The sequence below is a fragment of the Grammomys surdaster genome, unplaced genomic scaffold (assembly GCF_004785775.1).
Source record: "Grammomys surdaster isolate TR1022 unplaced genomic scaffold, NIH_TR_1.0 186, whole genome shotgun sequence".
NCBI classification, from domain to species: domain Eukaryota; kingdom Metazoa; phylum Chordata; class Mammalia; order Rodentia; family Muridae; genus Grammomys; species Grammomys surdaster.
Genome location: NW_021604631.1, coordinates 2072418 through 2086769, shown reverse-complemented (window position 1 = coordinate 2086769; position 14352 = coordinate 2072418). Strand labels below are relative to the sequence as shown.

General features: G+C 45.5%; 1 protein-coding gene across 4 annotated transcripts in view; it reads right to left on the bottom strand.

Moving 5' to 3' along the window:
* Cald1 (caldesmon 1) overlaps positions 1 to 14352 on the bottom strand; it is a 179865-nt gene that overhangs the window by 63013 nt on the left and 102500 nt on the right. The window contains exon 1 of one of the 4 annotated variants that reach the window (XM_028768347.1): positions 6542 to 6756. The exons of the other annotated variants lie outside the window; for them this stretch is intronic. Coding sequence (XP_028624180.1) covers positions 6542 to 6594 — 53 coding nt within the window. The 5' untranslated portion in view covers positions 6595 to 6756. Of the gene's footprint in view, positions 1 to 6541; positions 6757 to 14352 lie in introns of those variants that run through there. 4 annotated transcript variants of the gene reach the window in all.

Below are 14352 nucleotides of genomic sequence, written 5' to 3'. Positions count from 1 at the left end.
GATGAGTGAAGGCAGTCCACTCAGCAGCCATGGGAACTTGGTTCCCAGGCTTGCAATACTGTAGTTTGGAGGGGCTGCCAACGTTAACGAGTGGGTCTTACTTGGAAGAAGTTAGCAGGAGAATGTCTATGTCCTGGCCCTTTCTTGTCTTTCTGTTTCCCAGCAACTAAGTTTGTAGACAGTATCTTCCACCACACACTTATGCCATGACGCACGACTCCACAAACAGGCCCAAAGTCACAGGCCAAATGATCATAGACTAACACCTCTGCATCCATGGACCCAAACAAAAGAAGTTCATTTGCTCCGGCATTCTTGTCAAAGTAAATGCTGAAGAACACATTCAGCAAGCAGCCGTGGAATGGGAAAGCCACAGAGAGAGAATTAAATAAAGCGGACAGAGGTGGCTTGTAAGGAGGAAAGGTCCAGAGTGACTTAGAGTCTAAACAGGAACCCAGCACAGGTTGAAGGACACATTCATTTTCATTCATTTTCATCAGTATCTATATGAGATGAGGTTGATAATAAATTAGGAAGGAAATGTGAAAGATCAATGAGAAAAACATAGCATATTTTATCTACACGTTTATTGTTTTAAACATTACCAAACAATTTTGTTGCCTTTAATAAAAAGTGGCCTTAATCACAGCGGAAATTGATGCAGATCAACTTTGTGGTGTAAAACATAGCATCAGGCAAAGTGTGCCTTTTACAAATTTGCTCAGAACTTAACAAACCACCGACCACCTAGTTGCTTCTTTGATTTTTACAACCAGCAAAAGTATTTAAGGGCACTCACCGGGGGCAGGGGATGGGGGTGGGGTGGGGAGGAGGATGATCTAGCTGGATTTCTTAACTACGAAGCTGGTTACAACATCACAACCAAATACCACTCTGAGAGGTTCACTTGTGAAGCTGCATCACAGGAAAGCCAGTTTAAGGACTCCTGCCCAGCTCTATGGAGAACACACGGTCTCCTAAGCGTTTCTCTAATACTAAATTTTCATTGGGAAAGCAATGCTGTTTAACCACAGCTTCACTAGTTTTCTGTACTTAATGTTTTTCTGTATTCTTCAACGGATGGTGGATGTCTCTGTTCACCTTTCTACACAGCAGGCACGAGCATCTCCTTTAGAGTAGTCATACCATGGCAGATTGAAGTGACTCTTTGAGATCATGGTGCCCATTACAGGAGTTAGTTCAGAATCGAGGCTCTCTGACTACCATTCTAAAGCTCCTTTCTTCCATCCTCAGGCTGACCCCTGGGTCTTACAGCCTGGGTGGACAGTGGTTCATAAGCTGCTATGAATGTAGGGAGCCGAGAAGACAAGCTCATTCAATAAACCTTGGCTTCACTCTTTGGTATGTGACCTGTTGGCAGCTCACAGAATCTCTCCAGTGAGTCAGGACCAACATTTTAATGTGAACTAGAGTAGTCTAGGAAATATGAAAGGGTACAATACATTGCAAAGATTAACACTGTTGACATAAGTACATTATACAGCAAGATAATATATGTATTTATATTTATGTCCATAAAGAAAAATAAATTTTTTTCTGGGGGTCATGAGAAAAGAAAACTGAGATCCTTGGTATAGATAATGCTAACTATGAACCTGCTAACTATGCTCTTTGGCTGAAGCCACAGCCCGAAGTGTGTGTGTGTGTGTGTGTGTGTGTGTGTATGTGTTTGTGTTTCTGTGTGTTCATGTACACACATCCGGGCACACACACACAAACACACACACACACACATTTGGACGGTAAAGAGTGATGGCCAAACTTACTTATGAAGAATTTGGGAGTTTACAAAATGACATAAACTTAGGGACAGGGCCTGGGCTTTGTTCTCTTCAATGTTCTTAGTGCCTGATACAACATACTAACTAGTACAGGAAACTCAGAATATTTGCTGAATGACTAGATGGAAGTGAGGGAGGTTTACAGATTTTTAAAAGACTCCTCTTAAAAATTCAATTAGGGCTGGAAATAAATCCAGCCAGCGCTACATTTATAGAAAAGCCTTTCCAAAACTTTCATTTGTAAATTGGGTTTTGGAGCTTCTACACCATTCCACATGGTAGCTGGGACCTCAAGCCAGGGAGCCCACAGCCACCCTCTCAGCCCCAAGATCCGTGAGAAACTATAGAGTGGAGACGTGCGTGTAGCTGTAGCACATCCTCGCCACCCAGTTAGGAACGCCAGGGACAAGTCAGGGAGCTGAGCTCTGTGCCTGTACCCTCTGCCTTGTAGGACCAGCCTCTGCAGAGCCAGTTTTGATGGGTGAAAAAAGATTTGATCCACAGCATAAACTGAAGGCTTATCCCCCAACCAAGGCAGGGAGAAGAAAGAAGGAAGAGCCACACAAACAGCATCCACTGTGGTGACTAGGCGCCTAGATGGTGAACTGGCCATTCACAGGGGAGACAGACGAAGAGAATGAAGAGTATTTCCATGGGGCTTACTCCTGTATTACAATCACATTTCAGCAGCAGTCTTGACTGAGTGATCAATCCTTGCAAAGCAAGATCAACCATTCGATACCTTCCTTTCCTATGTTTCATAAATTCTGTCATGTTGCTCCTCCCCAGGGAAGAGGCCTAGAAAAGCTAATCCCTTAAAAACCTATCTTTGGGGCTGGCAAAGGTGCCCACCACACAAGCCCGAGGACCCGAGTCTGGTCTCTGGGACCCATAGAAGGCTAGATGCAGTGACTCACATCTGCAATCCTAGCACCCTACGGCAAGATGAGAGGCAGAGACTGAACAGGAAGTTCACAGGCCAGCTAGCCTGGAGGACACAGGCAGTAGGAGCCAGAGAGACCTGCTCAGCAAGGGGGAAAGAGAGAACTGACCTGTGAAGTTTGTCCTTTGACCTCCATGTCTGCACCAGTATACACACACACACATGCATACACACCACACACTACATACACATATACCACATACACACACACCACTCACATACATACCATACACACACATATCACACACACCACACACACACACACCACACATACACATCACACACACACACTACCGGCACACACACCTATACACACACATACACATACTACACACACACACACACACACCACACATACACACCACACATACCCCCACACACACATACACATACATACACACACTACACACACACGCACACACACACACAAATCCAATTTGAAACACAAAGCAAGAATTAAAAAATGTACATGCCTTTTTCTCTGTAAGAGAAGAGCCACTGTCAATGGACTGTTACCTTTTACTCCGACATACCCTAACCTGTGGTTTCCCTGATATCCTGGGCTACTGTAGACCAGAATTGGACGTGAAAAGCAAGCAGACTGCTAGCTACTAGAAAAGGCATAGGCAACGATAAAGTGTCAGAGTGGTGGGTGATAGGCACATGGGAGGATTGGAAACTATTTTAAATGGGCTGTAATGTTGTTCATAAGAGGGGAAATAAACAGTTTCTGTTATTATTAGAAAAGCTATCCTATTGGAAAATCAAAATACTACATCCCCAGGACACACTGAATAAAACAATACTTTAAATATTTCTATTTCTTTATTTAACTTTTAATGTATACAGGTATTTTGCCTGCAAGTTGTTCTGTGTACCATGTGTGTTCCTGGCGCCCATGAAGTGGGAGGGCTTCAAATCCCCTGGAACTAGAGCCACAGACTACTGTGAGCTAGCATGTAGGTGCTGGGAATCAACTCTGAGTCCTCTGAAAGAACAACCGTGCTTCTAACCACTGAGCCATCTCTTCAGCCACCCAGTACTATTGATGATGACATTTTGGGTACATTTGTTCTGTCGTTTCTAAACATTCTTATAAAATTATGCCAATCATTTAGTAATTTCCTGCAATGTTTTCAAATTCTTATCCATGGACGGCAGTAGGATGAACTACACAATTTTCCCCCATTTCCCTGGTTCCATAGCTGTAAGTATATATGTCCACAGCTGTCACACAAAAACCAACGCTTGAACTTTCACCTTGAAATGCAACTTTTACTGGACTAAACTAAGGATTTTTAGGAAAGCTGAAATCCTGACTCAAGTAAACTCCATGAATTTTGGGAACGTGATAAAAGAGAGAGAAGAGGGAGGGGGGCAGAACTGAAAGTGACTGAGTCTGTCAATGAGCTCACTAGGCCGAGCTGAACACATCTCAGAATCAGCAGAACTGGACAGCCATTCACACCTGACGCACAAAATACTACAGCCCTGGCTCGAGTCTTGGTGTTCAGGAATTTTAATGCACCTCGTAAAAAAAAAAAAAAGTCAGTGTTAATCTTGCACTGAAGGTGATGAAACTGAGATAAATTGCCTGATAAAAACATACAGGAATTTCTCATTCATTTGGTCAAGCACCTGCTTTAACATTTGGTCTAATGATTCTTACAAAGCAGAATGTCCAGAGGCCTCATCCAAATGACTGAAACAAAGAGTAGAGATTTCTAGAAAGTGAGTTGGCTTTTTCAATTGTGAAAAGCTTAATATGTTTATTTATGAATCCAAATACATTCGTGTGTGTGTGTGTGTGTGTGTGTGTACCAGTATCAGCACCACCCTGGATGGTGAAGATTCAAAACAGTTCCTGCCATCAAATATATTACTGTCAGAAAACAGACATGTTTGATACCAGGCTACTAATCAAAGGATGCACACAGGTTATGAGAGTGGAGAGTGGGGAGGAATTAGGATGCTTAAGGAGGAAGGCAGCAAGCATGTGAAGAGGTGGGGGCAGCCTATACATGCTGGTTTGGGGGTGACAAGCAATCTAGTTTGGTTGGAGCAGGAACACTTACAATGAGAAGGGATACCAAAGGAAGACTTTGCTGACTTACGGAAGTGGGCTCTGTCCTCACAGATGAGGACGGGCTGGGATGGGGACTGGGTGGACAGAGCCTGGGGCCAGGGACCAGATGGAAGGAAATCTCCATCATCCAGGTGCTAGGCCAGGAAGTCCGGAAGTGACAGAGTAGAAAAGAGAGAAGCATGGAGAAAGTCAATTGTTAGTACCAGATTGCTGGATGGTGAGAGCCAGGACCAGGTGTGAAAGGAAGCCTGGTGGGGAGAGAAGAGGGGGGAAGAGGGGAGGGGGAGAAGAGAGAAGAGGAGGGAAGAGGAGGGAAGAGGAGGAAAGATGAGGAAAGAGGCCTTTCCCTAGCATTTCAGGCTCTGCTGCCGACCAGCTGTGAGATCTGGACAAGGCCTTTCCCTCCATGTGCCTCTGCTTCATCATCTGAAATAAAGGCATCAGGAAAGATCAGCAGTGCCTGAGCCTTTCTCTGGAGACCTAGGATCCCAAGGGAGCTTTAGGAGAGACAGTTGGGAGCTGGGTTGGAGGCAGGAAGGAGAGTGGAGTGGGGATGCCCAATGGGCTAGGATGAAACAATATAATGGGGATTCGGGCCTTTAGATCAAACTCACCAGACACCTCCGTTACATAGTAGCACTCCTTAAAAGTTGTTTTTGTTTTTTAAAGTTTAACAAGCACTGAATTGTCTAGACCATCTCCCAGGTCCCCCTGAACTTTCCCATTTGAGTGACAAACTTAAAAAAAAAAAAATCAAAAACCAAACCAAAACAACAACAACAAAACCTGGCTAACTAGAAAAGCCCTGCAAAATTGTGGGTATGGAGGCCTCTCGTTTTCTAGGACCCCACCAAACTCCTCTGCTTGTTTGATCAATGGTTGCACAAGCTCTGGGTCAACTGGACCAGTGACCATGATCCCGAATGAGCGCCAAAACTCTCAGAAACGAGGAAAACTCTCCAAAAGGCCATTTGGTGCCTTCACTTCTCCACACTACCTTCTCCCAGGACCCAGTGGAGTTTTTAAACCTCATAGACACCACTTCGGAAAAAGGCCTCTGCTCAGGGAACAGAGGAGTGGAGTCCTTGCAGACTGTTGTCTGACTTTGGTAAGCGGAGTTATCCCTCTGGGCTCCTTAGAAAGACAGCATCACCCCCAAAGTGTCCCAGAGGCCCCTCTCACTTTCACATTCCAGGATTCCACAATTCTAAACCCTCAGAACCTCTCTGTTATCTGAACAGTCCCCTGATCAATAGCATATGCTGTGGGCTTGGTATGGCCCAGTCAGATGGTCAGTATGCTGAGGGCTCTGGGCTGTTTACTTTACTGGATTGGGCAATGGTGGCTTAGTGAAATCTCTGAGTCCTGCAAACGATGGCTCTGAGGCAGAGGGCGCAGGTCTAAATTAACAGCAGATCTTTAGCAGCACAATGCCCAGTGAAACCCAGGTCCTAGGTAAAACCCCTGTTGCTAAGGCACCATGAAGATGGAAATGAAGAAAACCAGAAAGCCAGTGACTCCAGACCAAACCCGCAGCTGAAAAACTACAAAGTTTTTACACACTCTGCCTTCCTCTCACTCTCTCTCCCTCCTCGGTCTCTCTTTTCCCCACTCCCATGATTTAAAAAAAAAAAAATCTTTTGTTGGAGAGGAAAAAAAATAAAAGAAAGAAAGAAAAGAGAAGTTGAAGAGGCAAAGGGCAAAACTCACTGAGAGAGTGTGGCCAGGCAGCGCCTTCCCTGGGACCCGGTTCCGCTAAGCATGTCCGCAGCTGGTCTGGGCAGGAGTGACTGAGGTAGGGGACCTGGCGCCTGGAGGTCAGAGCATGGGCTGGGCCAGCACACGGGCCATATTATCTGTGGCTGAAATGCTCTGAGCAGGATGCGCCTGTCTTCCCTTTGTGTTAACACTTGGGTCTGTCCCTGTGACGAAAGTCTGGGCTTGTCCTCAGCCAAATCTACTCCTCCCCACCCTTCCCCTCCACACTGGATCATCTGAGAGCTGATTGTTATTTTTTACTGTAATCTCCCTAATAGAAGCCCATCAAATTTAGACCTGAAGGATACAGAGTGCCTGGGGAGTTGCAGACTCTAAATTGCTGTGCTGTAGGGGTCAGGATGATTGGGAACGATCACCATGAAGACTTTACACGCTTAACTCTGAGAAACCAATCACTAATCTGTGAGAGGGTAACAAGTCGAAGCGGGGAGAGCTGCTGCAGTGCGCAGGCTTTGGGAAACAGTGGCTCCTGCTCGTGCTCCCAGCCCAGTTCTGACACGATGAACAGAAATCAGCCCACCAAAAAGTTCATCTGCTGCCATTCTCAGGCCCTCATCCTGAGCTCTGTTCTCAATTAGCGTTGGTGTAGGTGGCTTCCAAAGCAAACAGTTCCCACTGAGAAATCAAATCTGAAAAACTCTCCTCATCCTTTTTATCCAGAAAAGGAGCATGACAGAAAAATGCAAACCACACACAAAGGCGGAAGAGTTAGGGTCTTGCTCTCGGTGACGGGCTGGATCTTACAGGGTGTCCAGTGTTTGCACTCCACTGAGAGAGTAGGGCAGTAGTCTGTCTGGGAGCATGCCAGAACAGCAGGCCCTTCTGCATCAGCAGCACTTATGATGGTGATCTCATGGCCAAGCCTGGCAAGGGAGGCTGGTCACCAACAGCTTGGAGAGCCACCAAATTCCAGCCCCTGAGGAAGGGGTGGTGTTGACCATATCTGGAGATGACAGCTCATCTTGGCTTGTCTTACGCATACATATCCTTATCTCTGATCTCGATGGAGGCCCTGGTGTTGGAGGGTCCCACTTTCTGTCACATCAGAACAACTCTGGTCCCTGTCTCATAGGGTTTACTTATTCCTTGGGTAAATAGCAGAAGCAATTGTCCTGGAGGGCCTTGGCAGAAAGTGGAAGAGATATCTATCTGATGGACAGCTTTGTGCCACACAGAGACAGGAACAAAGGTTTTAAAAAACCCACTCAGCATCAGAGAGCAGAACTACCTAACTTCCCCCACTCTCCCTTTCAGCAGTTTTAATTAAATTAAAACTCCTCATTCCACGTAGCTAGACACATTTTCCTGCTTAACCTCTATGCTGTTATCAGTGCCACAGTTGGTAAGTATGATTCAGTAAACTTCAGATGTAATTACTTCTACATGTGTATCCCGTGGACTGTAAGGATTATCACTCAACATATTAACTAAAGGGCAGAAGATACTCAGACAAACTGTGAGATGCGGCTGTCTTTACACGGCTTCCAGCTTGTCTCATTTTCTCCCTAGAGCTGGACAGTAAAATGTATACCAAGGCATTCTGCTGCTTTCCTTCCTATCTATCTTTGTTACTTTGTTTTCTTTTATTTCTTCTGATTTTGTTACTTTGTTCTATTTTATTGCGTATAGAATTCTGTGACTTGCTGTTGTAGGCAAAACAGTTCCCTTCTCTCAAGATTCCACACCCCACTCTCTAATCAATATGTTATCGTCTGTGTTTGCCTCTTTCCAAGTTAGTTTACAGATGTGATTCAAGGGTCGGTGTGGAAAAGGGGGGATTGGCCTGGTATATCAAAGTGTGTTCTGTCTAATCGCATGGGGCTTAAAAACAGAAGGCTTTCTGCCTGAGCTCACAGGGAGCTAGGGCTGTAGGAGGAAGGGAAGAGGAGGCAGGCTGCTGGCTGTGGAGGAAGGAGAGCAAAAGCCCAGGAATGTGATTGCCTCTGGGCCTGTGCAGTGGCCAGGAAATGGATTCTCTCTTACAGCCTCCAGAGAGAATGCTATGAGCCACCACCTAGATTATAGTCTGTTGGGATGTGTGTCAGAAGTCTATAGGCCTGAGAAAAGTAAGTCTGCGATGCTGAAAGCCAGCACACCTGTAGCTATTTGTCACAGCAGTAATACAGAAAACTGGCCTATCTTATGAAGGAGTCTTATAAATCTTATAAAATAAATACATTTTACCTCTTGATCCCTCCCATCCCTACACACTCTAGTTTTGGGGAGTGGCAAATAGAGTTTTGTCACATACAAATAGAGTAGCTTAGAGATTTTTTTTAAAAAGTGATTCTTAAAAGCTAATAGTCCCGGTCTCTCAGTCTCTCAGTCTCTCTGTTTCTCTCTGTCTTTCTCTGTGTCTCTGTCTCTTTCTCATACACACACCCCTACATTACCTTGGAGGTAGAGTGCAAGAATGTAGTCATTCTTCTGCTCCAACACCAACGTTCATGTGCTGCAGGTTAACTAATGAACAATCGTAGAAAGAATATCCACCCAATTATCTCTGGAGTTGTAGAGACAGGAAGAGGAAAACCATGTGAATAGTCTCAAGCTGGTCTCCTGCTTTCAATATAAAGTATAGAGAGAGTGTCTGTCTGTCTGTCTGTCTGTCTGTCTGTCTGTCTGTCTTAAGTACACAATGGTGAAACTTACTGGGTCATATCATGGTACCTTGTAAGGCATAGAAATGAGAATAGTAAAAAGAGAGTCTCGGACCTGGAGAAGACACCAGCAAGGGACAAAGAGAGCACAGAAGCCAGCGATGGGCAGACAAAAGGCAGAGAGGCAGAGTAGTAATAAGACAGTTGGAAGCTCAGAGCAGGGATGGAGTGGGCATCAGTTTCCTAGAGGTCATCAGAGAGCCAGGAGTTGGAGTGGAGGGGGCAAAGATGAGAAACCAGCTGAGAGTGTGGGCACATGTTCTGTTCAGGCATATGTGCTTGGATAGTTGGAAGAGCAGGCACAGCAGACAGAACCAGGATGGCTGAAAGTTGACCTGATAACCATCTGCCTACATCATCAACTTCACCAGTCATCATTCAGCAAGACAGCAGGCATCATGCATAAGATGACAGGTCAGGACTCAAACTAGAGCAAACTAATCTTCAGATTGCTCATAGCCACTTTCATTTCTGCACATCCTATTGTTTAATGTTTCATCAAAGAGACTCAGGCCTGGGAAGGTTTGATGGAGGTCAGCGTGGTCGAAAGGAACACCTCCCATCATAGGGTGTCCTTTATTAATAAAATATGATTTTAAAAATAACTTTACTTCATGGAGGTAGGAGCCTGGGACACATGATCTCTTCCAGACTTCCTAGGCTGTAAGGGTTGTTTAAGAACAGCTTCTACGTTGAAGCAATTCCCTAGTGAAAAGAGAAATGTGTGGGAGTGCTGTGTCCATTGCCTTAATGCACATAACACACACACACACACACACACACACACACACACAGAGAGAGAGAGAGAGAGAGAGAGAGAGAGAGAGAGAGAGAGAGAGATATGCAGGCATGCACACACATGCACACATACACACATTATGTGTATCTCACACACACATTATGTACAAGTGCATGCCCTCTCACAAACACAGTTGTACCCACACATATACACATGCATACATACACAGATGTGCACACAGATCTGCTGATTGTGTACAAGAAATCAACTCACTTGAGAGGCAAAAATAGCAATTTAAGAAACTTGGTTTTGTGATAGTATTGGGGATTGAACATAGGTCCTCACAAAGCATCCTACCACTGAACTACATCTCCAGCTTTCTTTTCATTTCTTTGGCCTTAGAGCAGCCCCAGTGCAGCATGTCTATACCCACAGAATGGTGGCTGCTGAAAGACACCAATTGTTTCCACAAGGTATGTCTGAGTGTAGGTCAATCTTGGATGCCTGAGTGACACCAAGCTGTTGTCCCTACTTCTCTCTCTACTTGGATAGTTTTAGAATTCAGAAGGACCAAGAAGGACTCAGTGCCCCTTTGGTGCCTCCAAAGGTTGTATCCACCACAGGACATGAGATCCAGCTTTGGTCCAGAGGCTCTGGGTGGGCTCCAGCGATAATGGAGAATCCTCTACAAATGACTTTCTGGAAGAGGGAGGCAGGGCCAAACAAGGGGATACATAGTGAAGTTCACAGTAGTCCTCTACGATATCCATGAGTTTGTGAGAACCAGCCCACTGCAGATTTCTGAGAACAGAGGGACTTTTTGTGTGTTTGATTTTTAAATGTAGGTAACGCAGATGTCCTGAATAAACAAGAGGTACTAAAAGTCATATTATTCAAAATGGCTCTATTCATATCTATGAACAGACTCCATTAAGACAAGAATAAAAGCTGTTAAGAACTCTTCACCTTTTAATTCACATCTCATTTTGAAGTTAGACAAGTTAACATGAGTTAAAAATACTGTGACAAGAATGCACAGTATGGGTAATGTAACTTCAGAGACTGTTTTGAGAATTCAGTGCCCGTGTGGGTGCCTCAGACAACACCTTCTTCCTCCCCACCACAATGTGGCTCTGCTTCTGGATCTGTCTGCTTCTTGTGACTTTCTCCAGAGCCATCTCTTTCTCCTCTGTGTCTCATCCTAAAGGGTCACCAGGAGCACCACCAGAGTGTAGTATTAGAGGCTGAAACAAGATAATTTCCTGCTGAGAAGGCTAGGCTGATTCCATGACAGGCTTCATATTGACAGTTAAGAATACTAGGCCTAAATCTCTGTTTCCAAGAACTGAGCAATCCAGGCAAATCCAGACCTCAGAAGCTGCCCTGCCACCTGGCCTGAGGCAAGGACAATGGTTCACCAGCCGTTTCCAGACTTCCTCAACTACTTCCTCAGCAACAGTTTCCAGATCTCCCCAGCAAGTTTCCAGCCCCCACACCCAGGTAATTAAATGTCCATAGAGATAGACCCAACAGATTAACATAGAGATCACCTATACCAGAAGTCTCTAATACGCTTTAAATCAGGCCTGCAAGATCACTTGGTTATCTCTCTATTCTGGTAATGGGAGACCCCAGCATGCTGGACTTCTGCAGAATAAAACACTCTTTACCTTTACATATTACTTGAGTCAGGGTATCATTCTTCAACGAATCATGTACCCTTACATTTGGAGGCTTGTCTGGGATTCCCTGGAGACACCCTGACCCAAATAGTCAAGTGTTTTGCAAATCAGTAAGTCCAGGCGCCTGGTTGACTTTTGTCTTATCCATATCTGTGTTTCTGTTTAGGGTCTAACTCTATTTTGGGTTTAATCTGGAGACCAAGAGGGACAAAGCAGATGTGTATTTTGTCACCCAGCCAGGGGCAACAGAAGATGCTCACAACCCCCTACCAGAAGCTGGAGAACTTGCTAGTTCTCATCTGGAGTTTGAACTGGCTGTGGGTCTATGGGTCTCCCATGAGCAGGGAGGAAGACTACCTGAGACAACCTTTTGGTTTGTTTTTGTTTTCTTTGGAATGTCCTTCTGTGTCTATCTATGTGTATTCTGTTTGTGCTTTTTGTCTTCTCATAAACATTTTTCTTTGATTCCTAGGATGGGATAGGCACAATGTACCCCACTGGACCGTGTCCTGAACCATTTTAAGGACTTCCACCAAGTCACAGACAGTCACTTGGGTTGTTGGATTCTAAGATCCAAAACCAGGGGACGCGCTCCCACAGAAACTCATGGACGGACTAGCTGCAATTAACATGAGGTTTAATGATTCCAGTATACTGAGGTTCTCTCAAATGCAAGCAAGAAGAGAACCCTGAGTCAGAGCTAAGAACAGTTTTTATACAGTTTAAGGCGTAGAATAGAGAAACAGTGACTAGGCACACTATGATTGGCAGAACAGTGTGACTTTTAAACTGATTGGTCTTTGAGGAATGAGGTGGCAAGGACCTCCCTTGTCTGTCTGTGGTCTGGGCCTTCCTCACCCGCAGGTGGGTCCCCCCACCCCTGTGGTCTGAGGAATGTTAATCAGCCTCTCCCTTCCTCCTCTGAATGTTAATCCAGCAAGTGTCCTCTGACTAAGGAATGTGCCCCTCCCAGGATGTGTCCTGGGACAGTGGGATTCGTTTTTTAAATTCAGACCAAGACCTGAAAGTCCTACGTTTAGACCTGAAAGTCCTACAGGATCTGGTTGTTTGTCCCTTGAAAACAAACCATCTCTTACAGGAATGAATGGCCCACTATGGCCTGAGGAGGGGACTTTCCATCTTTCCATCATTTACAGTATAAAGCCTGGGGCCACCTGGACCAAATGTTGTGGGCCTCACCACTCCCCACCCTTCTTCCTCTAAAGGAGGGTCAGACTTGGGCCCCCTGCCTTGCTCCCCCTTTCTGATCCTGAGGAGGATCTCTGTCCCCCTCCTGCTGCTCCTGCCCAGCCAGCACAGGCAGAGGAAAGAGCAGCCCCTGATTCCCCTGACTCTTCTGACTCCACTTGGAGTCCATCTCACACTCTGGCCTGTACTGCCCAGAGGGCTGGCTCTACTACAGCCTTACCCCTACAGACCCCCAGATACACAGGGGAGACAGTTTATGACACAATTGTCATTTGCCAGAAATGATCCTTACCATTGGAAGTTGTAGAATTCCCCATTTTTAGAAAGACCATCATCTCTCACGGGTATTCTTCTAGATTCAATCATGCTGACTCACCAGCCCACCTGAGATGACTGTTAGCAATTGCTCCAGGTCCTCTTCATGACAGAGGAGAGAGAGACAGGATCATAGGAACTGCCTAGAAATTGGTTCTGGGAGCAAATTGCTGCCCACTTAAATCCAGGCTGATATTGATGCAGCCTTCCCTTGACTCGACCTGACTGGGATTTTAACACTGCTGAAGGTAAGGAAAGACTCCTGATCAAGCACCAGATTCTGATGGGAGGCCTCCAAGAGGCTGCCAGATGGCCCACAAATTTATTTAAGGTGAGCCAGGGGATACAAGGAAAGAATTAGAGTCCTGGGTAACATCTTGAAAGACTTTTTAAAGTCTATAGGACCTATACTGCTTTTGACCCAGAAACTAGAAAGCAACAGTCAGCTGTGAACATCTCTTTTGTTAACCAAACTGCCCCTGAAATTCTCTGGAGGCTTCAGCCACTGAATGAATTTGCAGTATGCCTCTGACACCCAAAAGTCAGCCTCTATGTGCCTTTGAATGGTAAGACTTGGAGAGAGGCTTCAAGAGACAACTGACTTGAACACAGCTGCTTCAAGGATTCAAGAACTCACCCATCACCTCTGGCACTACATGTGGACTTGAGTGAGTACTGGTGGTCCCACCCCCAAATAACTGTGCTCCAAGATGGATGTATTGCTGTCCTGACTTGGAGACATGCCAGGAAGCCGCACCAGACCTGCTACAGGAGTTGAGTCAACTTGGCTACTGATTGTCTGCTAAGAAGGCCCATCTCTGCCAACTTGAGATCGCCTATCTGGGGTACATATTTGGGGGTGGGGAGTGGCCAACTCATGCTGCCAGACACCTGGAAGCAAACTGTATTTGCATCCCAGTCCCATCAACCCAAAGGCAAGTACAGAAATTTCTGGGATCTGCAGGGTTTCTGTAGACTTTGGGTGCCAGGGTCCACCGAGAAAGCCAAACTGATATATATATTTATATGGGGTCAAGAAGAGAAGGGACCCCTGAGATGGACATGACTATTAAGACTCTAGGAAGAGCCTTACTGGAGGCACCAGCCTTGGCTCTCCCAGACATTCACAAACCTTTC